Below are 27,581 nucleotides of genomic sequence, written 5' to 3'. Positions count from 1 at the left end.
CTCTTTAAAAGTGTTTTTTAATTTGATTTCTTGGAGTTTGCTGTATGAACACTTATGTGCATCTCAGTTCATTACAGCTTCCTTTAATATCTTTGCCTATTCAAATTTGATATACATATACTGCTAGCTTTGTTTTAGTAGCTCATTTTTTATTCTTCTTGTTTACTGTTACAATTTATGATTTCCATATATTTTATGAGCCCATATGCCATTAAATTACTACTTTTAAAACATTATTTTTTCAAGGAAATTAAGAAATGTATTTTTTATTTTTTTTTTAATTTTAGCACATATTTACTTACTTTACCACTTTATATATTCTCCATCCTTTGCTCCAAATATGTTTTGTCTTAATATTAATTATTAATATCAATGCTGGTTTTTCACAAGTCAAGTTTCCCAGGGGAACTGCAGGTAAGATAATGGAAGCACCTTGGACAAGGCTGGTAGCAGCACTTCTGTGGAACAGTTCCATTAATTCCCCGGGAATTCTGTTTTGTGTTAATTTGGATACTTTTGCCATACATATGTGCATGTGTACACAACACACACAAACATATGCACATGATTTTCCAGGTTCATCTCTTTACCATCATTAGACGTCTTCTTGGACGAACTCTCAATTCTGAACATTTATGCTCCAAATTCAAGGGCACCCACATTCATAAAAGAAAATTCACTGAAGCTCAAAACACATATTGCACCTCACACAATAATAGTGGGAGACTTAAACACCCCACTCTCATCAATGGACAGATCATGCAAACACAAACTAAACAGAGACACAGAGAAACTAACAGAAGTTATGGACCAAATGGATATCTATAGAATATTTCATCCTGAAACAAAAGAATATACCTTCTTGTCATCACCTCATGGTACTTTTTCCAAAACTGACCATGTAATCAGTCACAAAACAGGCCTAAACAGATACAAGAAGATTGAAGTAATTCCATGCATCCTATCAGATCACCATGGACTAAGGCTAGTCTTCAATAGCAACAAAAACAACAGAAAGCTCATATAAACATGGAAGATGAAATGATAACTTGGTCAAGGAAGAAATAAAGAAAGAAATTAAAGACCTTTTAGAATTTAACAAAAATAAAGGTACAACATACCCAAACTTATGGGACACAATGAAAAGTATTGCTAAGAGGAAAACTTATAGCTTTGAGTATCTCCAAAAAGAAAATGGAGCGAGCATACACTAGCAGCTTAACAGTACAGCTGAAAGCTCTAGAACAAAAAGAAGCAAATACACCCAAGAGGAGTAGACGGCAGGAAATATTCAAACTCAGGGTTGAAATCAACCAAGTAGAAACAAAAAAGAACTATACAAACCAAACCAGGAGCTGGTTCTTTGAGAAAATCAACAAGATAGATAAATCCTTAGCCAGACTAACCAGAGAGCACAGGGACAGTATCCAAATTAACAAAATCTGAAGTGAAAAGGGAGTATAGCAACAGAAACTGAGGAAGTCCAAAAACCATCAGATCCTACTACAAAAGCCTGTATTCAACAAAACTGGAAAATTAGGATGAAATGGGACAATTTTCTAGACAGATACTAAATACCAAAGTTAAGTAAGGATCAGAAAAACCACCTAAACAGTCCCATAACTAAAGAAATAGAAGCAGTCATTAAAAGTCTCCCAACCAAAAAAGCCCAGGTTTAGTGCAGAACTCTATGAGACCTTCAAAGAAGACCTAATAACAATACTCTTCCCCATAATCAGCCACCAAACACAGTCACTATTGGATACGCCAGCAAGAATTTGCTGAAAGGACCCTGATATAGCTGTCTCCTGTGAGGCTTTGCCAGTACCTGGAAAATACAGAAGTGGATGCCCACAGTCATCTATAGGATGGAACACTGGGCCCCCAATGGAGGAGCTAGAGAAAGTACCCAAGAGCTAAAGGGGTCTGCAACCCTATAGGTGGAACAACAATATGAACTAATCAGTACCCCCAGAACTTGTGTCTCTAGCTGCATATGTAGCAGAAGATGGCCTAGTTGCCCATCATTGGGAAGAGAGGCCCCTTGGTCTAGCAAACTTTATATGCCCCAGTACAGGGGAAAGCCAGGGCCAAGAAGTGGGAGTGAGTGGGTAGGGGAGCAGGGTGGGGGAGGGTATAGGGGACTTTTGGGATAGCATTTGAAATGTAAATGAAGAAAATATCTAATAAAAAAACAGAACAAAAGTAAACAACACAAAACTGGGCCTTCTAGGTTAAGCAGGCTGTTGCAAGCGGGGGAGTGGGGGAGGAACAAACCAATACTCTTCAAACTATTCCACAATATAGAAACAGAAGGAACACTACTCAATTTGTTCTATGAAGCCACAGTTACGCTGATACCAAAACCTCACAAAGGCCCAACAAAGAAAGAGAACTTCAGACTAATTTCTCTTATGAATATTGATGCAAAAATACTCAGTTAAATTCTCTCAAATTGAATCCAAGAACACATCAAAATGATCATTTACTACTATCAAGTAGGCTTCATTTCAGGTATGCAGGGATGGTTCAATATTTGGAAATCCATCAATGTAATCCACTATGTAAACAAACTCAAAGAAAAAAACATGATCATATCGTTATATGTTGAAAAAGCAGTTGACAATATTCAACATCCTGCATGTTAAAAGTCTTGGAAAGATCAGGAATTCAGGGCTCATACCTAAACATAGTAAAAGCAATATACAGCAAAGCAGTAGCCAACATCAAACTAAATGGAAAGAAACTTGAAGCAATCCCACTAAAATCGGACTAGATAAGATTGCCCACTCTCTCCCTATCTATTCAATATAGTACTCAAAGTTCTAGCTAGAACAATTAGACAACAAAAGGAAGTCAAAGAGATACAAATTGTGAAGGAAGAAGTCAAAATATCACTATTTGCAGATATGGTAGTATACTTAGGTGAGCCCAAAAATTCTGCCAGAGAACTCCTACAGCTGATAAACAATTTCAACAAAGTGGCTGGATATAAATTAACTCAAACAATCAGTAACCTTCCTATACTCAAAGGATAAATGGGCTGAGAAAGAAAGGGAAATGACACCCTTCACAATGATCAGAAACTATATTAAATATCTTGGTGTGACTCTAACCAAACAAGTGAAAGATCTGTATGACAAGAACTTCACGTCTCTGAAGAAAGAAATCAAAGAAGATCTCAGAAGATGGAAAGATCTCCCATGGATTGGCAGGATTAATATAGTAAAAATGGCCATCTTATCAGAAGCAATCTACAGATTCAATGCAATCCCCATCAAAATTCCAACTCAATTCTTCATAGAGTTAGAGCAATTCTCAAATTCATTTGGAATATCAAAAAACTTAGGATAGCAAAACCTATTCTCAACAATAATAGAACTTCTGGGGGAATCAGCATCCCTGACCTCCAGCTGTAAGACAGAGCAATAGCGATAAAAACTGCATGGTATTGGTACAGTGACAGGCAGGTAGATCAATGGAATAAAATTGAAGACCCAGAAATGAACCCACACAAGTATGGTCACTTGATCTTTGACAAAGGAGCTAAAACCATCCAGTGGAAAAAGATAGCATTTTCAACAAATGGTGCTGGTTCAACATGTAGAAGAATGCATATTGATCCATTCTTATCTCCCTGTACAAAGCTCAAGTCTAAGTGGATCAAGGACCTCTACATTAAAACCAAACACACTGATCTAATAGAAGAGGAAGTGGGGAAAAGCCTCGAACACATGGTCACAGGGGAAAAGTTCCTGAACAGAACACCAATGACTTATGCTTTAAGATCAAGAATTGACAAAAGGGACCTTATAAAACTGTAAAGCTTCTGTAAAGCAAAGGACATTGTCAATAGGACAAAATGGTAACCAACAGATTGGGGAAAGATTTTCACCAATTGTACATCCGATAAAGGGCTAATATCCAATATATAGAAAGAACTCAAGAAGTTAGGCTCCAGAGAGCCAAATAACCCTATTAACAAATGGAAAACAAGGCTAAACAGAGAATTCTCAACTGAGGAAACTCCAATGGCCAAGAAACACCTAATGAAATGTTTAACATCCTTAGTCATCAGGGAAATGCAAATCAAAATAATCCCGAGATTCTACCTCACACCAGTCAGAAAGACTAAGATCAAAATTCAGGTGACAGCAGATGCTGGTAAGGATGTGGAAAAGAGGAAAACTCCATTTTGGTGGATTGCAAGCTGGTACAACCCCTCTGGAAATAAGTCTGGGTGTTCCTCAGAAAATTGGACACAGTACTACCTGAGGACCCAGCTATACCACTCCTGGACATATACCTAGAAGATGCTCCAACATGTAATAAGGACACATGCTCCACTATGTTCATAGCAGTCATATTTATAATAGCCAGAAGTTGGAGACAATCCAAATGTCCTTCAATAGGAATGGATACAGAAAATGTGGTACATAAAGGAGTACTACTCAGCTATGAAAAAACGACTTCATGAAATTTTTAGGCAAATGGATGGAACTTGAAAATATCATCTTGAGTGAGGTAACTCAGTCAAAAATAACACATGCAGTATGCACTCACTGATAAGTGGATATTAGCCCAAAAGTTCGGAATACCCAAGATTCAATTTATAGACCATATGAAGCCCAAGTAGAGGAAACACCAAAGTGTGGATGCTTCAGTGCTTAGAAGGGGGAACAAAATACTCACAGAAGGAAATATGAAGACAGTGTGAAGCAGAGACTGAAGGAAAGGCTATCCAGAGACTGCCCCACCTGGGGATCCATCCCATATACAGTCACCAAAAGTTATTGTGGATGCTGGAAAGTACTTGCTGACAGGAGCCTGACAATGGCTGTCTCCCAAGAGGCTCTGCCAGAGCCTGACAAATATAGAGGTGGATGCTCTCAGCCTACTATTGGACTGAACATGGGGGTCCCTGATGGAGGATTTGGAGAAGGGACTGAAGGAACTGAGGGGGTTTGCAGCCGCATGGCGGAAGCAGTGTCAACAAGCCAGATCCCCAGGAGCTCCTGGGTACTGGACCACCAACCAAGGGTACACATGGAGGGATTGATAGTTCTGCATACATGGCAGAGGATTTCCTTGTTGGACATGAGTGGGAGGAGCGACCCTCGGGCCTGAGGGTGTTTGTTGCCCCAGTGTAGGGGAATGCCAGGGAGGGAAGACAGGAGTGTTTGGGTTGGTGGGTGAGTACCCTTATAGAAGCAGGGGGAGGGGGAGTGATGGGATAGGAGGTTTCTGAAGGGGAGACCTGGAAAGGAAAAAACATTTGAAATGTAAATAAAGAAAATACCCAATAATAAAAAGGAAGTCTTCATGGAGTATTTTAGTTTGTAGAATGGCCTTTTGACATTGGGATATTTAAAAAAAATTTTAATTTTTATTTTATTTTATTTTTTGACTTTACTGGATATTTTCTTTATTTACATTTCAAATGTTATCCCCTTTCCTGGGTTCTACTGTGAAAACTCCCTATCCCTTCCCTTTGCTCACCAACCCACCCACTCCCTCTTCCTGGCCCTGGCATTCCCCTAACTGAGGCATAGAGCCTTCACAGGACCAAGGGCCTTTCCTCCCATTGATGACCGACTAGGCCATTCTCTGCTGCATATGCAGCGGGAGCCATGAGTTCTACCATGTGTATTCTTTGGTTGGTGGTTTAGTCCCTGGGAGCTCTGGGGGGTACTAGCTAGTTCTTATTGTTTCTCCTAGACATTGAGATTATTTTAAAAATTATATATGAAAAATTTCATTGGTGTTCATGATTACTTGTTTTTTGGATGTTTTTATTTTTAAATTATTAGTCTTTAAAGCATATATTAATTTTTAATATTTAAGAAAACTTTATTAAAATACTACACTGGATTTGTCTTAATGTACAACAAAAGCTAATCGAGGTTAGATTTTTTTTCCTTGAGTAATGTATTTGTTCATCTAAGAAAGACTGAAGTGCTGATTTCTGTTGTAGGCATTATCCTGCACTGAAGACACTGGAGCATCTGGAACACACCTATCTGCCTCAAGTGAGCCACTATCGATTCTGTAAGGTGATGGTGGACAACATCCCCAAGCTTCGGGAGGAAATAAAAGATGTTTCTATGTCTGATCTCAAAGACTTTCTGGAGAGCATCCGCAAGCATTCAGACAAAATTGGAGAGACTGCCATGAAGCAAGTAGGTCCTTGGTTTGTGATAGGTTGGCTTATTGGCTCTGCTAATATTTGGTTATACACAGATTTCTCCTTGGCAAGTATGTTAATTACTTCTTAACTCATTTTAGGAAGGTCCGTCATAAATGAAAATGTTACTAACTTAACCAAGTGCTGAGTTGTCGTGTTCACTCTCTGACTGTTGAGTGAACAGTGACTGATGATGATGGTTTGTATCAGCGACTGGAGAGAATTCAGCTTGATTTTGTATAGTATTTAAAGTCCAAAGTCTTTTAATACTTTCCTTTTAGTAAACAACATGAATTGTGTTGCATGTACCATTGGTTGATTAGTGTTAGGAAGGTGGCTTGTCATGCATAAATATTTCTGATATTGATGTAAGTTAGTGACAGAAAGGTCTGTGGTGGACTGTTGGTTATGATTGCAGAAAGGGATATACTTACAGCCCCTAAGTTCATCAAATGTGTTATGAATATTTACTTTCTTTAAATATTTTCATCTCTAAGTCTGTAGTGCCATGAGGCTTGCCTTTTGTCATTGCCAATGAAGAACAGTAATGATTTTCAGTAACACTTCTCCTGAAATTTAAGTCACATTGATGTTATAAAGATGCTCTAGCATATTTGATGATGTAGCCTACAACTTAGCTCTTAATTATTTATGGAAAATGTTTTATGGTTTTGTCAACAAGTGTTTTCAAGTAGATTTATATTATAGTGTGGGGAACAAGAGACAGCAGATCACATCTGGAAACCTTACTTTAGGCCTCAGCTAGTACTGATAGATATAGTTCAGTCATCTATTTGATACTGCAGAAGAGATCTGCCAATTATTTTATATAAGACAGTTTTAAAAGTCCCCCTTTAAATTTTATGAGTGTTATACTTTAAAATGCGAGAAGCGTAGGCTACACTCTTTTTGTCTCAGCTCTCGTGTGCTGTGACTGCAGGCTTGTGCTGCCAGATCTTAGTGCTGAACCTGGAAGCTGACTTGTAAAGGTTGCTTTCTCCAGGTCTCTGCTAGACAAATTTACTTGCCTTAGTTAAAAGAGAGTTATGTTATGAATATTGTCACTTCATTTAATTTGGAATTAGCTGGTCTTATTCTGTAAGTATCTGAAGAAATGAATGCCCAGGGAAGGGAAGAGACTTGCTCAAATGCAAGCAACTTGTGAAGGTCAGACCATGTAATAGAATTCAGATAAAGTTGGAATAGATATGCTAACCATGGCACTCAGTCTTTATAAACCGTTAGCTAGTTTATTTTTGTTCCACAAAGAAATAGTGAAGAAATCTTTTTATGAATTCAGTACTTTAACTATTAAAAGTTTTCATATTGGAAATGGCCTTAGTGCATGAATTGCTATCCTGCCCATGCATGCGTGCATGTATGCATAGGGTTGTTGTTTGCTTTGTGTTTTGAGACAAAGCCCTCACTAATACAGTCCTGACACGTGGTATATAGACCAGCCTGCTCTCAAACTCAGAGATGCAAGCCTTCCAAATGCTTGGTTGAAAGGTGTATGCCACCACGATCAGCTCTGTATGTTTTTTGTTTTTGTTTGTTTGTTTTTTGTTAGAATACAAATAATTGGTTTTTTAAAGGTATCTTCTTATATGTGTTATTATCCTTCGTTCTCATTTCCGCCCTCCCGACCGTCATTCTCTGTATTCTGACCTGTGTCTAGCTTATTCCCCTCCCCCACATCTGTTAGTCCTCCTTCGAGTTGTATCCTGCCCATTTCTCTTGATGCTCTTGTTGCCTACTTTCTGGGCTAAAGTAATGTATCTGTATTTTATAGTCACATGTAACTTGAAATGATTTTTAAAAAATGCCTACAGTACTTCTCTGCTAATTTTCTACTAGTTTTATTTTGAAACCTATTTCTGGAACTCTTGTTATGGAATCTGTTTTCGTGTGTGTGTGTGTGTGTGGGGGGCATTTCTGTATTTCTTATTTTGATTAGCTTGCCTTGGGCTTTGTAGGCCTGAATGAAATTTGTGAGTAAACATTTTTTGCTAGGTTGATTTCAGTTGTGAGGCCCTTTCACTGAGAGAAGGATTTACTTTTAAAATTCTGTCTTGTTTTTGTCAAATTATGTGGTTGTATATATAACTGATGTTAAGAAAAGAAGATATCCTCTGTTTCTATTGAGTGTTTTATGGGATTCCTGAGTATGTGAATGAGCGGTTCTCTGCTTCTGATGACTTCTCTTGGGCTCTTTTCTTTCTATTTGTTTTTGTTCAATTGCAATATGTTTTTTGTTTTATTTTGTTGTATTATTAAAAAAAGAAAAAAAATATGCACACATGAAAGGAATCTCAATAGAGTCACCAAATACTGGGGAGACAATGCCTGAACTGAACATTTTATGCCTCCAACTGAAATCTCCACTTCCAGGATTGGGTTACATCTAGTTGAGTCATGGAAACCCCCAACCATCTTAGGTTCTTGCCCAGACTGTTGCTTGTTTCCCACAAACTGGTGGTAAGGCCCTATTACTGAAGACAGCACTTACGTATCTCATTGAGCATGGAGAAGACAAGCTTGTGCTTAGAGGCCTTCCCTGTACTGACTAGTGTTCATATACTAAAAGGCATGCTGTATGCTACTAGAGGAAAAAGGTAGTTAACCCACTCTGCTGTAAACCCTACTACCTACAACAATGGCCTTTCTGCAAGATACCCTGGTGTAATAGTGATACAAATGTGGGTGTAAACAACCACCCTCCGATTTAATGTAAGATCCACTCCCTGAGATGGAACAAAGACTTGACACTGCTAAGAACCTGAGACTAGATGGGTCATGGACCTAGGAGGAAAACCAAATACTATTACTCTGCTAAAGAAATACAGCAAAAAATAACATCTAATGATATTCTACTTTGTTTAGCTACATTAGAGAAGCATCTTGAATTAGAAAGGAACTAACACAGAGACCCACAACTGGACTATGTGCAGAGTGAGAGACTTTGGACCCCATAGTCGTAAATGAGATTTTTCCTTAAACCTCTCCTCTCAAGGATCTATGCAGAAGAGGAGACAGAAAGATTGTAAGAGCAAGATGTGTTGGATAACTCAAAGGAAATAGATCTCCCAGACCTGTGCATGCTGCTGTAATCCTTATGCATTCATATGTGTATCAGTTCTGTTGTGTACCTTTTCAATTGCTACTTACTTGTGAAGGAAGCCTTACTTTTCTCCAATGGAGTCTCACTAGGTGTATTAATCATACTTTAGGGTAGGCCCCATTTCTAGTTGGGCAAAAATGAACTCAGTCATATTTTTGGAGAATTTATCTTATATTTCTTTGGGCATATATTTGCCTCATTTGGTCATTTGCTTGTTTTTTTTTTTCCAGTTTGTTTTCCATTTTTGTGTTTTTGTGGCAGTTTGGGGTGTGTGTGTTTAAAAATAGAAAGAGAAAGGGCCTGGAGTTGGGTGGTGAGGAGTTTGGGAGGATCTGTGAGGAGTTGGAGGAGAGGCCATCAGATTATATTATATGGATTTTTTTCCAATAAAAATGTAAAATGAAAAGGACCTGATGGACTATAAAAAAGAAGGTACTTAGGGATTTTTTTTTATAGAATTAAAGAAGAATTTTAAAAGATTTATTTACTTTATGCATATATTTACACTGTAGCTGTCTTCAGATTCACCAGAAGAAGGCATTGGATCCCATTACAGATGGTTGTGAGCCACCCTGTGGTTGCTGTGAGTTGCACTCAGGACCTCTGGAAGAACAGTCAGTGCTCCTAACCTCTGAGCCATCTCTCCAGTCCTGGGATTTTTTTAAAAAATAACTTTTGAAAATTGCTTCTATTGGGATACATTAATTATACACAGCAATGAGTTTCATTATGACATTTCCATATATGCATAAAATATGTCGATTGTGTTCAGTTCCCTGCACTCCCTCTTGTCACCTCCCATTCTCATTAATCTCCTTCCTTTCCCCAGCTTTCCATTAGACTTCTTTACAGGCTCATGAACACCTCACCAGTGGTTGTGCCCCAGAAGAGAATATCTTTCCTTTCCCTGGCACCATTAGCTGCCTATAGATCCTCAGAGAGGGCTGGCCCTTTAGTAACTGTTTTTCCAGAGTTGACCTCAGGAGAGGATTAATGGTCACCATGATTCTTTCAACCTTTGACTTCTTTGGCTAAGTTTGACTATAACAAAATAAGCTTTGATTTATTGTATAGAACATCTTAGTTTAGTTCTGGCACAGTACTCCCCTCTGAGTTCATACAGGCCGTGCAGTGACCATCATGGCTGTATTGAGATATTCTTTGTGATGAATTCTAAGCAGAACATACACAGAATAAACCCTTTGGAGCCAAAGAAATTGGTCAGGCTTTCTTAGACTTACTTTCAATTCATCTGGCTTTTGGGACTTATGATGTTGGCATATAATTTGGGAATGGTAAGATAGAAATAAATAAATCTTCCTCTCAGTTATAAGCCTCCCAACTGAAATTAACCTGGCCAAGATTGTCTGTCTCACAAAGTACAGGATTTTGGTACTTATCTAATCATGTGTGTCAGAGAGAGAGGGAAGATAATTTTAAAATTCATTCATCAGTCAAGCCACTGAGATCTGAGTGTGATTAGCCATTACAATAAACAGTGTGGGGCCGGAGAGACTTCTCTAGTAGTAAAGTACCTGCAAACAGATGAAGACTTGAGTTTGGATCCCTCGCTCCCATGTAAAGGCTGGTTGTTACCAGGGAGGTAGAGGCCACAGGATACTGGAGCTTACCACTAAGATAATTTAGTTAATTAGTGAGCTCCAGGTTCAGTGGAGACCTTGTCTCAAAAATTAGGCTCGAAGAAGACACCTGATGTCAACTTCTGGTCTCTACATGCACAAAGGGTGTGCATATGCATCTACAGACACACATACACACATGTGTAACACTCACAAAAAGCTAAAGCAAGGCTAATGGATCTGTTTGAAACTAGAGAAAACAGTACTTGTAGAAATCAGAGTGGCCTCTCTTTGTAGACTACTGTTCTCCATAGTAGGGAGAACTCAACATGTCTGGAAGGGAAGTAAATTAGAGAGTCTTTAATTTTTGAAAAGTTTTATAGTGATGATTGTTAGTCTATATTCTTTGGTGTGGCTCACTCCAAGGAAAAAAGTAGATCTTAAAATCACATAGGTTGCTTGTAGAATACTAGCTGACAAAGGGAGTCTGAGGCAGGTATCGGTGTGTGTGTGTGGAACCTGCAGAAGTGTAGCTGAAGGTGCTACTCATTACTGGCAGTCTCTGGAAGATGTGTGTGCATGTGTGTTCCTCTCTGTCCTTTTAAAATATAGTGCAGTGCCTTGTACTAAGGAGTTGAAGGAACACTTGTTTTCTCTCTCTCTCTCTCTCTCTCTCTCTCTCTCTCTCTCTCTCTCACACACACACACACACACACACACACACACACATACACACACACATATGTATGTATATGGAGATGGGATAGGGAGAAACTGAAGATCATTTGAGGAAACAATTTTCATGGATTTTATAAATTTTATATTCATAATATAAATACAATTATAAGTTCATACATTTTATTATTTTCATTGATATTATAAAAGTTTTATTATTTTCTACCTAAGTGATTAATTTGTTGTTAATCCATAAACGTATTTCAGTTTTTATATCTGAAGTGTAATGTAGCTTGACTCTCAGGTGTTTTTCATTAGCTATAGTTTGATACTGTTTCTCTGCTTTTATGTACCTGAGATTAAAAAAAAAAGAACCCTAGTTATTTGGTCTTTTTTAAGTCTATAGTTTCTGAATTTATTTTGTTATTATTAAAAATATGTGTATGTGTCTATGTACATACACATGAGTGTAGGTGCCTGCAGAGTCTAGACATATGCTAGGAACTGAACTCAGATCAGTCTAAGTGCACTAGTCACTCTTAACTGCAGAGCCATCGCTCCAGCCTCATAGGTCCACAGTTCTTTTTGTTTGTTTTCGAGGCAGGGTTTCTCTGTATAGCCCTGGTTGTCCTGGAACTCACTTTGTAGACCAGGCTGGCCTCAAACTCAGAAATCTGCCTGCCTCTGCCTCCCGGGTGCTGGGATTAAAAGTGTGTGCCACCGCGCCCGGCTAGGTCCACAGTTCTTAATGACACATTAAGTACAGTCACATTTTGTATAACTATTACCACCACCTTTTCCATAACCTTCTAACTTTCCCATATCAAAACTCTATAAGTAATGGGTTTTGAATATATAACTTATGCCCAATCCTGATTGAATAAATGAAATCTTTGATTTATGTTTAAGAATTCATTGGGCTTCCTTTGCAGAGAAGAAAAAGAAACAAAGAAAAAGTATAATTCATAAGTGTTAAACCTTCTTGGTTTCAGCACCAGATGTACATGAGGGGGCACAGTAAAGACACTGCCAACATGAGTGCTCCATTATTAGGGGAAGGATTTTATTGTGAATAGGAGAGAAAAGATATCTAGAGTTATCTGGTAGAGTTCAGGTCAGAGAGAAAGATAATCAGACTGGACATGGCCAGAGCTATCTGCGCAAGAGATACGAGAACAAGGTAGAGCATAGTGGGGTGCGTAGTGTAGATAGTGAGAGAGCAAGAGATAGAGAACAGAGCATAGTGAGAGAATAGATCTATAGATCTACGTATCTGTATCTGTCTCTGTGCAGCATCTATCATAGCTCTCGCTCTCTCATCTATCACTCATCTGTTTTTCATCTCTCATCTGCCTGTCATCTGTCTTTCATCTTCTCTATCTGTCTGTCTATGTAGATAGGGTTAGACAATTATGTGGATTTCAAGGAGGATGGGTAGCTTGGGAAAGGGAAGGACCAGGATGCTAGAGTGAGCTCTGAAATGTATAACAGGTACTTAAGATACTGCAGGATCATGGAGGCTGCCGTGGGCTTTGATATGTTGATAGGTGCCATAGGTCCCTTCAGCCAGAGGTAAGAGAAATGACTTCTTTTGGCAGCTGGGAACTGATTTCACAAGTTCCTGATTAGTGCTGGCTTTTGTTTAATAGAAGTCCCTCTGTAGTCCAGCTTCAGCTCATTTCTGGATATATGGAGTTCCTGAAACTTAGCAGTATGACAGTTTTTTAATAAGTGGATTGCTTCTAATTTTAAAGGTGGGTTTTCTAAACAGAAATGAACTTAAACAAGTTCATTAAGGAATATTTGTTTGGGAGTAAAGATGGGATATTTTTTATTCTCAAAGTAGTCTTGTTGGTTGAAGCAACTTTCTTTCTTTGTCTCTTTGGTCTTTGTATGTAACAGAAAGATATATTTTTAGAGGCTGGGGAGATGGTTTGGCAGTTAATGATACCTGCTGCTCATGCAGAGGACTGACCTGGGATCAGCTTCCAGAACCCACATGGTTCATGACTGTAACTTTAGTATCTGTAACTTTAGTTTCAGGGAATCTGACCCCATCTCCTGACATCTGTGAGCACATGGTATGAATGTGGTGTACATACATCTATGTAGGCAAAACACTTATACACATAAAGTGAAAAGGAATAAACTTTCTAAAAACCTACATGTTTAGCTTTTTTTGTTTTTGTTTTTGTTTTTGTTTTTGTTTTTGTTTTGTTTTGTTTTGAGATAGAATTTCATAGAGATCCCCTGCCTCTGCCTTACAGTGCTGGGATTAAAGGTGTGTGCCATCACTCCTGGCTATAGCTTAGATTCTATGTAAAGGCTTTAAAGGTTGCCAGTTAAGGGCTGGTTTGAACCATGATGATCTTAGCCTATTTTTGAGAGCTGTACTGCCCTTCAGGATGAGAATTTTTTTCTTTCTTTCTTTTTTTTAATTAGGTATTTCCTTCATTTACATTTCCAATGCTGTCCCAAAAGTCCCCCATACCCTTCCTCCCACTCCTCTACTCACCCACTCTCACTTCTTGGCCCTGGCTTCCCCCTGTACTGAGGCATATAAAGTTTGCAAGTCCAATGGGCCTCTCTTTCCAGTGATGGCCGACTAGGCCATCTTTTGATACATATGCAGCTAGAGTCAAGAGCTCCGGGCTACTGGTTAGTTCATAATGTTGTTCCACCTATAGGGTTGCAGATCCCTTTAGCTCCTTGGGTACTTTCTCTAGCTCCTCCATTGGGGGCCCTGTGATCCATCCAATAGCTGACTGTGAGCATCCACTTCTGTGTTTGCTAGGCCCCGGCATAGCCTCACAAGAGACAGCTATATCAGGGTCCTTTCAGCAAAATCTTGTTAGTGTATGCAATGGTGTCAGTGTTTGGAGGCTGATTATGGGATGGGTCCCTAGGTATGGCAGTCTCTAGGTGGTCCATCTTTTCGTCTCAGCTCCAAACTTTGTCTCTGTAACTCCTTCTATGGGTGTTTTGTTCCCAGTTTTAAGAAGGGGCAAAGTGTCCACACTTTGGTCTTCGTTCTTCTTGAGTTTCATGTGTTTTACAAATTGTAACTTATATCTTGGGTATTCTAAGTTTCTGGGCTAATATCCACTTATCAGTGAGTACATGTCATTTGAGTTCTTTTGTGATTGGGTTACCTCACTCAGGATGATGCCCTCCAGGTCCATCCATTTGCCTAGGAATTTCATAAATTCATCCTTTTTAATAGCTGAGTAGTACTCCATTGTGTAAATGTACCACATTTTCTGTATCCATTCCTCTGTTGAGGGGCATCTGGGTTCTTTCCAGCTTCTGGCTATTATAAATAAGGCTGCTATGAACATAGTGGAGCATGTGTCCTTCTTACCAGTTGGGGCATCTTCTGGATATATGCCCAGGAGAGGTATTGCGGGATCCTCCAGTAGTACTATGTCCAATTTTCTGAGGAACCGCCAGACTGATTTCCAGAGTGATTGTACAAGCTTGCAATCCCACCAACAATGGAGGAGTGTTCCCCTTTCCCCACATTCTCACCAGCATCTGCTGTCACCTGATTTTTTGATCTTAGCCATTCTGACTGGTGTGAGGTAGAATCTCAGGGTTGCTTTGATTTGCATTTCCCTGATGATTAAGGATGCTGAACATTTTTTTCAGGTGCTTCTCAGCCATTTGGTATTCCTCAGCTGAGAATTCTTTGTTTAGCTCTGAGCCCTATTTTTTAATAAGGTTATTTGATTTTCTGGAGTCCACCTCCTTGAGTTCTTTATATATATTGGATATTAGTACCCTATCTGATTTAGGGTAGGTAAAGATTCTTTCCCAATCTGGTGGTGGCCTTTTTGTCTTATTAACGGTGTCTTTTGCCTTACAATTTACAGCTTTGCAATTTTATGAGGTCCCATTTGTTGATTCTCGATTTTACAGCACAAGCCATTGCTGTTTTATTCAGAAATTTGTCCCCTGTGCCCATATCTTTGAGGCTTTTCCTCACTTTCTCCTCTATAAGTTTCACTGTCTCTGGTTCAGGATGAGAATTTTATCTGGTGTGGCATAATCTGAGAATGAAGGGTCTCTCTCTCTCTCTCTCTCTCTCTCTCTCTCTCTCTCTCTTTCTTTCTCTCTCTCTCTCTTCCTTCCTTCCTTTCTCTCCCTTTCTTCCTTCCTTCCTTCCTTCCTTCCTTCCTTCCTTCCTTCCTTCCTTCCTCTTTCTCTCTCTCTCTCCCTCCCTCCCTCCCTCCCTCCCTCCCTCCCTCCCTCTCTCTCTCTCTCTCTCTCTCTCTCTTTCTTTCTTTCTTTCTTTCTTTCTTTCTTTCTTTCTTTCTTTCTTTCTTTCACTACTACTTCTTTTACTTAGAGTAAAACCTGTTACTAATTTGGACCTTTCTTCTCTAAATAGCTCACCAAGCAATGTCAGGAAACAGTATAGCTTTCTTCGCCAAACAGTGAGTTCAGCTCTTTGCAGTTGTTAAAAACGCAGATCTCCCAGATGCCCCACGAAGAACATGATGACCTGATTGTTTGTCTGCTGCCCTCTTACTTTCTTAGTAAATCCTTAAGTAATCTGTTCCTTTAATATGGCAGAAGGAAGCAATATCTAGCAGTGTCCATGGAATTTCAGGGATATAAACCTTTCAGGAAGCTATAAAGTCATGAACTCTCCCTTTAGAAAACCTATCATGGACATATGCAATTTTCATGTGACATTTGGGAGTTTCTATGCTTTCTGAAATATATTCAGTTACATTGTGGGAACCATCTAGATGTCCACGATCTACTATCAAGATCAGAATCAGTGACATATTCTAAGATGTTGTTCCTTTTTTTAGTTTTTTCATGATTTGTGAAAATAACATTGTAGAAAAGATTGAATAAAGTTATGACTGTCTCTCAGTTCAGTTTTATTCACAGCATCAGTGTGTCACAAACACATTGACAAATAGGTTCAAGATGTTTGTAAACTTCCAAGTTGCTTAGTGCAGATATCAGGTAGATAGATATCTGAGAATAATTTGAGCACATTGCATTTCCTTTTATTTTATTTTTATTTTTTGGTTGGTAGTGGCAAACTTGGATGAAATTATATTCATAAATTTAGGATTAGCTATGTTCCTCCGACCCAATAATTTTTTTCTCACTGTGTAGTTTAGACTGGCTTTGAACTTGTGATTCTCCTGATTCAGCCAACTGTGTTCTAAGGTTACATATGCAGGTCAGCAGACCTGGCTATCCTGTAGTTTTGTCTCTTTGTTCTTTTCTCTCCTTATTCCTGTTGCACAGTAGTACAGAGGGAATGGATGACAAAGGAAAAACAAAAGATGACTTAATTTTGAGTTGAAACTGCTAAAGGTCATAGACGAGAACTCTGGTGGTTTGAATAAGAATGGTCCCCTTAGGTTCTTATGTGTGAATGCTTGGTCTGCAGTTCGTAGAACTGTTTGGGAAGGATTAGGAGGTATGGACTCATTGGAGGAGGTGTGTCACTGGGCGTAGGCTTTGAGTTTTCAAAATATTTGTTTCATTTCCAACATGCTATCTACCTCCTACTTATGGATCAAGATATGAATTTACAGCGATTGCTCCAGATGCCTCTTAGCCATGCCTTCCCTCTGCCCCCATAGCCTCTTTTATAAAATGCCTTGATCATGGTATTGCGATCATAGCACTTAAAACTTTAGTCTACTTAAATTCTAATATTTCTCAGTGTGACCTTAAAAGGGCATTTTACTTTGAATAATTTATTTTTTTTTAGGAAGAAATTGTCCCTTTTTCTTTCCTCTTAACCATTGTTATAATGAAAGTTAGGGCCTCTAAGTAGGGCTGATGGCTTTGAACTTATGATTCTCTTTGAATATATTTCTTCCTTACTGTGTGTGTCCTCCATTCTTCATGGCTTGTTAGTCCAGTCTTGAGTGAGGTGATTCATTCCCCAGTCGGCATTGTTGCTTCTAGCTATGTCTCAGCTATGTCTTCCTTCTGTCAGTTCATCCCTCTTCACTCTTCCCTTATTTTTCAACATGATTGGTGATTTTTCCCTCACTTCATAATAAGTAGAAAGAATTCAGCAAATGTTTTGCTGTCTGAAGTTATGTATTAGCAGTCTTCCTCTAGTGTGTGTGTCCTGCGAAGTCTATGTCACACATGAGAGACATGAAAAATACTAGTATCGGTGTATTTCATCAATGTTAGTAAAGTTTAGTTTTTTTCCCTTACTTAACATGAAAAAGAAGTGTTGTATGTACTAGTAGATTGTTGTTTCCTAAAGATTGGGCACACCAAATCGCTTTTAGAGAACTTGAGTCTAAATGATGGAGAGTAGTGAACTGCCATGGCTTATGGTCCTGCTATGTATGATTAGTGTCTACTCTGACGTCTGAGTCTTAGAGTGCTCTTTAATGTAGGAGTCTAGGCCAGCCTTCACAGACAGATCAAGCAGCACATGAGGCAAAGCCCATTTGATTGATTGGTCATGAGAGTGATTTTAGTTGTGGAAGAGGTAGGATGGCCACATGTTTCAGAGTGCAGAGTATACATTTTAGAGAAGTGCATGTTTTATTTTCTGTCTATGCACGTGTGTAAACACACATGCATACGTACATATACTTTGAGGTTTATATAAGGGGCTGGTGAGATTCTGTGCTTCTTTTATTAACTTTTCTTTTTCCTTTTTAAAATTATCAGTAGCAAATTTCTTTTGACTTCTATACACAAGGAATAACTTTAAGAGTACTTCATCTTGTTCTTAAATATATGGCATTTGCTCTACTAGTCTTGGTAAAATCCTCCTCACCGTTGCTATGTGGTGATGTGTGTGTTCTCTGATCTGAGTTTCTTTTTCCACTGGGCCGGCTTATTGCATCAGGGGGCCTCGCTTTTTCTGCATTCACTACTGGAAATCCTTCTAAATTTAGTGCACTCTTGCTGCTCTTATGCCTGTGCTTTCTTGGGGATCTGAAACTAAAGAGAATGCTTCTTCCATGCAGCCAGTAGGATTCACAGATGGTCAATCTGAACCCCAGAGCATCCAGCCTTCTTTCCTGTTTGACCCCATAACCTCTCCTCTGTTTGGCAGTGTGCTGGTGTTGACAGTTCTTTTGGTTCAGCCAAAGGTGAAAGATAATTGCTTGTGGAGTAGCAGCTGGGATGGTACGTGTTTCTGCAGCACACATCTAACCCCACCCCCAGGCAAAACTTTGGATCTGGTGCGGATTTCAAAGCATGTGTTAAACTTTATGTGATACTGATTAAAATGGAGGGCTCCAGGGTGAATTGGCAGCCCCACAGCTGCATCAACCAGATGACATACGGAGAAATGGCTCAGGACTAATGGAGGGCTGCAGTCTGCTTGTCTTAGCACCATGCAAGCCTATGGAAGGAAAGGTGATCCTCAAGTGCCTTGGTGTAGCCCAAGGCACATCTGACTCTTCGGTAGCTCCTTTGTTGTGGTCTTTTTCTTTTCATTTTCCTTGTCTTTAGAAAGCAACGAGAAGAAAAGCTACTTGTGAGTAATAATTTGCAATTATTATTTCCTTTAGTTCTCAATTAGTGAGAGTCTATACCAGTAGACACTGAGACTCTGAAGTTCAGTTTGCAGGTTGTGGAGCTGAGATCTGTAAAGCTTATTATAGAAGAATACAAGCTTTCTTGATAGGTTCAGGTTTTGGCTCAGAATATCCTTTTAGAAAAAGTTATGTATTTGTGACATAGGCACAGCTCAACATTTCCTGAAAATCAACCTAGAAACAGTAGTGGTGTAGATTACCTTTCCTGAGAAGTCTCTGACCTCATGACAGGTTAAGATAAACAGGTTTTTAGAGGGAGTTATGATTTTTGTTTGTTTTTTGTTTTCTAAGAAAACAGAAAGATCGAGAAACTTAGAGGAGTAAGGATGAATATTCTTATCAAAAACTCCAAACCAGGGGCTGGAGAGGTGGCTTAGTGGTTAAGAATGCACACCGTTCTTGGCAGAGGAGCCTGAGTTCAAGTCCCAGCACCCATACTGGGCAATTCACAGCTACCTATAACTTCATCTCTAGGGGGACCTGATACCTCTGTCTCTGAGAGCATTGTACTCATGTGCAGTATGTGTACATACACGTACGCACACACAGTCAGTTCTGCAACTTGAGGACTCGTAAGATGATGTTATTGGCTGGGCTGTATTTGAAGTAGGAGGTGAGTGAGACTTCAGCAATTCCACAGGCAAAGAAAAGCCTCATTGGATACAGTGGATTCTCATTGTCAAAAGTAAAAGCTTTTATTAGTCACAATTTACTTTTACATAAACCTCCTTTCTAAGTCTTCAGCATGAGGATCCACTCAAGCTCCCGGGGAAGATGTTGGTGCCTTTGTGTTCCCTGTATCTTTTTGTACCTCAGATGGCTTCCTTTCTACCTCTTCTGTCTTCCTCTCTGTTCTCTGGTTTTTTAAAATGGGGCAAGGAATATGTTGGAAATGGAAAGAGGAAAAGCTAGCTCTTTATATGACATCTTGGAACTTTTATTGAATTTTATACAGCTTCTATTTTACTAAAAAGCATTTTTAATTTTTTTATTTTGTTTTTTTTGAGACAGGGTTTCTCTGTGTAGCCCTGGCTGTCCTAGAACTCACTTTGTAGACCAGGCTGGCCTCGAACTCAGAAATCTGTCTGCCTCTGCCTCCTGAGTGCTGGGATTAAAGGCGTGCACCACCATGCCCAGCTAAAAAGCATATTTTTGACATACAAATTATAAGCTACTATGTGAGTTTGGTTAGATAGGACCTGGACCTGTCCCGGGATAGAAGTAGTGACTTCATGGATCCTAGGATCCCACTTAGCTTCCTCTCCCATAGAATATTCTGTATGTAGAGAAGAATATATCTTGAATGCAGTCAGCCACTGAATCATAGCAAATCTACTTCTTTCTAAGGATCATTTTTAAAGAGTGCTATGTGGGTAGTTTACCCAATCAAAGCTTCAAATACTGTGAGACAGCTTTAATTAAAGAGAGAGGGGAAGATACTGTGCATTTCTTTGTGTAGTGAAGTTTATAAAAGAGAAATAAAATGGAATTTGGAACTTGTCAGTAACCATGCTGTATTCTCCTTATTTAACACTGTGACCGCGCTAGCCTGTTTTATGCATGGGAGAGTATCCGAGTTTAATTTCTCTTAGTTTGAAGACAATATAAATGCCTTCACAATGTCACGTCTTCATACATTAACACAAATCATCTTGATTTTGACTTTATTCTTTCAGCCAACAAACCTATTTGATGATATATTGAGAACAAGTCATTATGTTGTATTGGATGATAGTGTTTGCTAAGGAAACAAAGTAGCAGAAAATTTAATGTTTGTCTTGCAAAGTATTCACTTCTTTAATACATTAGCTAAATACTTAAAAAGTACAGGTGCTGGTATTTTCTAGTGGCTATTTAATTGGCTCATGTTCATAATCTGTTCACAGGCTAAATTTCATAGCACTTAATGCTTCTTCCTCTTGGGTAGGCCACATCTGATGAGAAATGCCCATTTATTAAGTTAATAGGCATATAATTTAATATTTACTTTTGATGTTTTTCACAGTACCTTTGATTAGTATAGCAAATTACTAAATAGTATGTCTGTATCTTTGTCTTCATCTCTCTATATAGATTTATTTCCATCTCTATATTTCTATGTTTCTAAATCTATCTAAATCTCTATGTCTGTCTGTATATCTCTTTCCACATATATCTGTGTATCTCTCTCTATGTATATATCTAGTCTTATCTCCATATGTATATATCCATCTGTATATCTACAGCTCTAATACCTATATCTCTATATCTATCTTGATCTCCATTTCTAGCTATCTATATCTATATTTCTAAAATATTTCAAGGCTGGGGGATGGCATAATTGGTAAAGCACTTAGAGGACCTGAGCTTGGATCTCTAGAACCCACTTAAGTTGGGATGCCTTGTTTTGTGCCACTATGATCCCAGTGATGGGAAGATGGGAGGTAGAGACAGCCAGATCCTTGGAAACCCAGGGGCCAGCTAGCCTGGTTTAAGTGCCAATATCCAAGTCAATAAAAGGCCTGATTTCAAACATAATGTGGAGGGCTCCTGAAAACACCTGAAGTTGTCCTTTGACCATCGTTTGTGTCATGTGTATTTGTACACACGTTAAATGTGTATACACATGCATGCACATGTGTGCCTGCATGGACACAAACCCAGAATATTTACAACTTCATTATCGAAGGTTGTGTGCATTTTACATTTATTCATGAAGTAAAGAAGCCGGGTTGGATGTTTTCCTTATTCTTGGTGCAGTTAGTGTCTTTGAGCAGGCTCTTCTCTACACAGGTAGCTGAGGAATATAGTGTCCCATTATTTTGTTGCAGGACTGGAACAGTTTGAAATCATTTAGTTTCTCTCCTTCCTTCCTTCCTTCCTTCCTTCCTTCCTTCCTTCCTTCCTTCCTTCTTTCCTTCTTTCCTTCTTTCCTTTCCATCAGAAATGCTGCCCCCTCCTGGTCCCCTCTCAGAATCCCTCCCCCAATTCCCTCTCCCCTTTTCCTCTGAGAGAATGCCCCTGCCAGAATTTCCTGAGACCCTGGCACATCAGGTCTCTGCAGGATTAGGCACATCCTCTCTCACTGAGGCCAGACAAGGCAGGCCTGTTAGGGGAACAGATTCCACAGTCAGGCTACTACTTTAGGGACAGCCACCACTCTAGTTGTTGGGGGAGCCACATGGAAACCCAGCTTCACATCTGCTACATATGTACTGGGGGTGGATGGGGTGGGGGGCTCGGTCTACCCTGTGTATGCTCTTTGGTTGGTGTCTCAGTCTCTAACTCCCAAGGGTTCAGATTAGTTGACTCTGTTGGTCTTGTGGAGTTCCTTTACCCTTTAGGATCGTCAGTCCTTCCTTCAACTCTTCCATAAGAGTCCCTGACCTCTGTCCAATGTTTGTCTGTGGGTATCTGCATCTGTTTCAGTTAGCTACTGGGTAGAGCCTCTCAGAGAACAGTTTGCTAGGCTTCTGTCTGCAAGCATAGCAGAGTGTCATTAATAGTGTCAGGGGTCTCAAGTTGAACCCATTATTGTTTGGTTGTTCCTTTAGTATCTGCTCCATCATTGTCTGTGCATTTCTTTTAGACAGGACAAATTTTGGGTCAAAAGTTTTGTGGGTGGGTTGGTGGCCTTATCCCTCCACTGGGGTACTACCTGCCTACAGGAGGTGGCTTCTTCAGATTCCATGTCTCTACTTGTTGATGACTGCATCTTGACTAAGGTCACCTTCAATTATTCCTGGGAGCCTTCTCCATCCTAAGCCTCTGATATTTCCTAGAGATCCCCCCAGGTCCCCCAACTCCAGGCACCTGCAGATTTTCATTAATTCTCCTGACTCATTTAGTCTTAGTAATTCTTAAAATTGACTTATTTTATGGTAGTGTGTTTTGAAGTAGATTTGGCTAAGCATCTGTAAATATTTTTAAATTTTTTCTTTATATTTCTTTGTTTATAACTTTTCTGAAGCCTTAAATCAAAGGAGTAGAAACTGTAGGAGAATACTCAGTTTCCTCAATTTCTTAAGGTCCCATCCCTAAGGAAGGATGTTATCTTTGTGTTTCATGCTGGAGTGTGAAATTTGCATGGAAGTTGACAGGGACAGAAAGTGTATAGGAAGTGCTGCTGAGAAACTAGTCAGCATATATGTGTTTGAACCCACAAGGATGGATTGAAACCATTTCCATTCTTGCTGCCTCTGATCTTGAGGATATGCAAATACTGCAGGAGAAGCTGGTGCCCTTAGTATGACGCAGGATTTAGGGGAAGGTAAAGTAACTGAATGTCTGGCTGCTGCCTCATGCTAGAGACTTAGGAGGTGAACGTGTCCTCTGGGAACTACAGAATGGTTCTTACTATCCTGTGCTCTCCACATCTGGGACAGGAAAGTCTCTTGAGGAATGTGTCTGGAAAGGAATTCTGTGAAATAGAGTTCATATAGCCAAGTTGCCACATTGCAATTACATGCCTGTGAACTCCAGACTTTCTAGTAGGGATTGAAACTTCAGCCTGTGGGTGAAATGTCTGTTTAGAGATATTTGTAGTTAAAATTTTCTTTTCTTTTTTTTTTTTTTATGTGCGTGAAGTAGATCAATAGTTTTGCTGCCTTTTAAAGTAGAAGGTAACTATGTTGAGAATAAGCAACTTATTTGGGCAGGCCGGCTTTAGAATTTTGTTGCTTAAGTAGTTTGAACTTAAGCTTTAATAACTCTCCTCTGTCCTGCTGAGAAGAGGTCCACCTTTATACATGGCTGAAACACACGCTGGACGGAGATGCTAAGCAACACTGCACTGAACGCTTCAGGGATGCATTGGGTGGATCGTCCTTAATTGTCCAAGAATCTCTTCTTCTAAAATGATTTTTAATTATGGGTTTCTGTGTTTGTCTGCTTTTGGGAGGCAATGAAGGCAGAGTTATAGGTGGTTGTGAGCTGTCTGATATCGGTGCTGAGAACCTAACTTGAATCTTTTGCAAGAAGAGTACTTTTTCTTAATTGCTGAGCCATTTCCCCAGTGTCTCAAAATGGGTTAACAATTCAGGTTGGTGTAAAAAACAAAAAACAAATGCAAAAACCCAAATGGCCTTGCCCATCAGATCAAAGCAAGGTACAGTATATTCTGAGGCACATAGTCTACTTTTGAATTCTTTGTAGAATTACATTTTTTGCTAACATATTCTATACTGCCTACTAGTCTTTCATGGGGTCTTTTAATAAATAAATTCATTGGACTCCAATTTTACTTTCAGGTTCTGTGTCTCCTGAAACTTAAGAGTGTCAACAGCAGTGAAAAGTTTGACATACTTAGTCTCTGTACATACTTGGCAATAGAAGTGAGTTTTTTAGTGGAGCCAAGACAGTATTCTTACGTTACCTTGTATTGTTACGTTCCTGCCCACAGAAGTTACTACCCCATCCTCTCCCTTACCCAAAGGGTTTGCATAGTTGGCCATCTCTTGGGTGAAGTCTCCTTTGTCAGTGATTTTTCTTGACTTTTAGGAACTAGTCAAATTATTCCAGGAAAAAAAAACGTGTGGATTTTTTTTTTTTTTTTGCTTGCCTCCAGCATCTTAAGGATTCTAAGTGGGAGAAAAGATGAAGAATTTATTTCATCATTCATGTAACCTATTGTTTTGGATCCTCACTTTCAGAATTGCACTCCTTGCCTCAGTTATACCAGACAGCCTGCATCTATCTATCTATCTATCTATCTATCTATCTATCTATCTATCTATCTATCTATGAATCTATCTGTCCATCCATCCATCCATCCATCCATCCATCCATCTATCTTCCTTCTCTGAAGCCTTTTGCAGTGGTAAAAGAGGAGCAGTTGCTTGGCTGGGAGCAGTTGGCAGGGTTCTAGGGCTTCCTCAGCAGACCATCAGCTTAGCTCTTCCAGGCTCCTGTTTCTATCTCTCAGAGTTCTTACTGCTCCCAGTGGAATGCTGGTCCAGTTGCCTCTTGACTTTCTCTGTTACTTGCTTTTTCTTTTTCTTTTTTTTTCTTTTTTAGTTTTTTAAAAATATTTTTATTAGGTATTTTCCTCATTTACATTTCCAATGCTATCCCAAAAGTCCCCCATACCCACCCACCCCCACTCCCCTACCCACCAGCTCCCACTTTTTGGCCCTGGCGTTCACCTGTACTGGGGCATATAAAGTTTGCAAGTCCAATGGGCCTCTCTTTCCAGTGATGGCCGACTAGGCCATCTTCTGATACATATGCAGCTAGAGTCAAGAGCTCTGGGGTACTGGTTAGTTCATATTGTTGTTCCACCTATAGGGTTGCAGATCCCTTTAGCTCCTTGGGTACTTTCTCTAGCTCCTCCATTGGGGGCCCTGTGATCCATCCAATAGCTGACTGTGAGCATCCACTTCTGTGTTTGCTAGGCCCCGGCATAGCCTCACAAGAGACAGCTATATCTGGGTCCTTTCAGCAAAATCTTGTTAGTGTATGCAATGGTGTTAGTGTTTGGAGGCTGATTATGGGATGGATCCCCGGGTATGGCAGTCTCTAGGTGGTCCATCCTTTTGTCTCAGCTCCAAACTTTGTCTCTGTAACTCCTTCCATGGGTGTTTTGTTCCCAATTCTAAGAAGGGGCAAAGTGTCTACACTTTGGTCTTCGTTCTTCTTGAGTTTCATGTGTTTTCCACATTTTTTCTCCATATTTGCTGCCATGAGTATTTTGTTCCCCCTTCTAAGAAGGACTGAAGCATCCACACTTTTGTCTCCCTTCTTGAGCTTCATGTGGTCTGTGAATTGTATCTTGGGTATTCTGAGTTTTTGGGCTAATATCCACTTATCAGTGAGTGCATATATCATGTGTGTTCTTTCGTGATGTTACCTCATTCAGGATGATATTTTCAAGTTCCATCCATTTGTCCAAGAATTTCATGAATTCATTGTTTTTAATAGCTGAGTAGTACTCTATTGTATAAATGTACCAATTTTCTGTATCCATTCCTCTGCTGAGGGACGTCTGGGTTCTTTCCAGCTTCTGGCTATTATAAATAAGGCAGCTATGAACATAGTGAAGCATGTGTCCTTGTTATATGTTGGAGTGTCTTCTGGGTATATGCCCAGGAGTGGTATAGCTGGCAATATGTCCAGTTTTCTGAGGAACCTCCAGACTGATTTCCAGAGTGGTTGTACCAGCTTGTAATCCCATCAACAATGGAGGAATGTTCCTCTTTCTCCACATCCTTGCCAGCATCTGCTGTCACCTGAGTTTTTGATCTTAGCCAGTCTGACTGGTGTGAGGTGGAATCTCAAGGCTGTTTTGATTTGCATTTCCCTAATGACTAAGGATTTTGAACATTTCTTTAGGTGCTTCTCAGCCATTTGATATTCCTCAGCTGAAAATTCTTTGTTTAGCTTTGAACCCCATTTTTTAATAGGGATATTTGGTTCTCAGGAGTTTTTTTTTTTTATATATTGAATATTCAACCATGATTCTTTTACTTGTCTTATTTCAAACACAGAGGCTTCCTAAAGAAATCCACTTCTGCAGATTTCAGGCTTCATTTCTGATTGAACTCAAAAGAAAAACTTTGGGTTAGGCTAGAATGTTGAAAACCAGTTAAGTGGTTTTCTCTGTCTGGAGAAAATTGGAAAAAGGAATTATTAACCCCAGCAAATGTAGTTGATGGAAATGCTGACAGATGGGCTCTGCTTGGTGCCACTGTCAGGAGAAGTCAGTTGATATCAGATGTGTCAGTAGAACTGCTCTGTGCACAAGTGGTATCTGGTCAGCCTTGTCACATTTAAATAAACCTTTTACAAATGCTAAGTGATTTCAATAAAAAACATTTATTCGTCCTTCTTATTAAACCAGATTTTTGTTGTTTCTGGCTTCCTGTACCCAACAGTTTTTGATTGTCTCAAAAGGTAAAACATGTTCTGTGTGGATCACGCTGCTGAAATGCCTTCAGGCGTTGTTTATGAGTCTGCAGTCTTTATTTTCAGAGAGAAAGGAATACCTTAATGTCTTCCATATTTCATAAATCTGTCCCATGTTGCAATTCAAAGCTGTGTGTGTTTTCGTTAGAAGCTACTTCTGGTTGTACTTAGAGCAGAAAAGCTGCCTAAGAATGCTAAGGACTGTTTGGGTGTTGGTAGCAGACTCCCCTAAAGGGGATTTAGTGATGGTTAAAAGTGCTTTTCATTTTTTTGGCTCAAGAAAGTCAGGGAAGGTGCTCTGACAGTCAGAAGTAGTATAACCATTCCTTGATGGTTTTGCCCCAGTGAGTTTCCTGTCTGGCTCATCCTTAGAGACCAGTCTGGCCTCTGGGTATGCTTGCTAGTTTACCATTTCAGACTCCATTGCTAAGTAGCATAGAGTGTGCCTGTCTGGTGGTCAAAGAAGAGGGAAGTTGATTTTTGTCTGCCACAAATGAGACTCTCCCTGGAGATTCAGCAAAAGTAATCTGAGTTGGAGATCAAAGTTTACTATTTTCTTCCTTTTATTTCATTTTGAAAAATTTTGA

At 39.4% G+C, this 27,581-nt stretch overlaps 1 protein-coding gene across 5 annotated transcripts in view; it reads left to right on the top strand.

The window, feature by feature from the left end:
- Nucleotides 1–27,581, top strand: part of Exoc6b (exocyst complex component 6B) — a 451,773-nt gene that overhangs the window by 74,755 nt on the left and 349,437 nt on the right. For all 5 annotated transcript variants that reach the window (XM_006506729.3, XM_006506728.3, NM_177077.2 and 2 more), the window contains one exon: nt 5,975–6,179. In XM_006506729.3, coding sequence (XP_006506792.1) covers nt 5,975–6,179 — 205 coding nt within the window. The remainder of the gene's footprint in view (nt 1–5,974; nt 6,180–27,581) is intronic.

Source organism: Mus musculus, chromosome 6, assembly GCF_000001635.26.
Source record: "Mus musculus strain C57BL/6J chromosome 6, GRCm38.p6 C57BL/6J".
In the NCBI taxonomy this organism is placed as follows: Eukaryota; Metazoa; Chordata; class Mammalia; order Rodentia; family Muridae; genus Mus; species Mus musculus.
The sequence above is the reverse complement of the archived record's forward strand: the minus strand, read 5'-3'. Positions and strand labels throughout refer to the sequence as shown.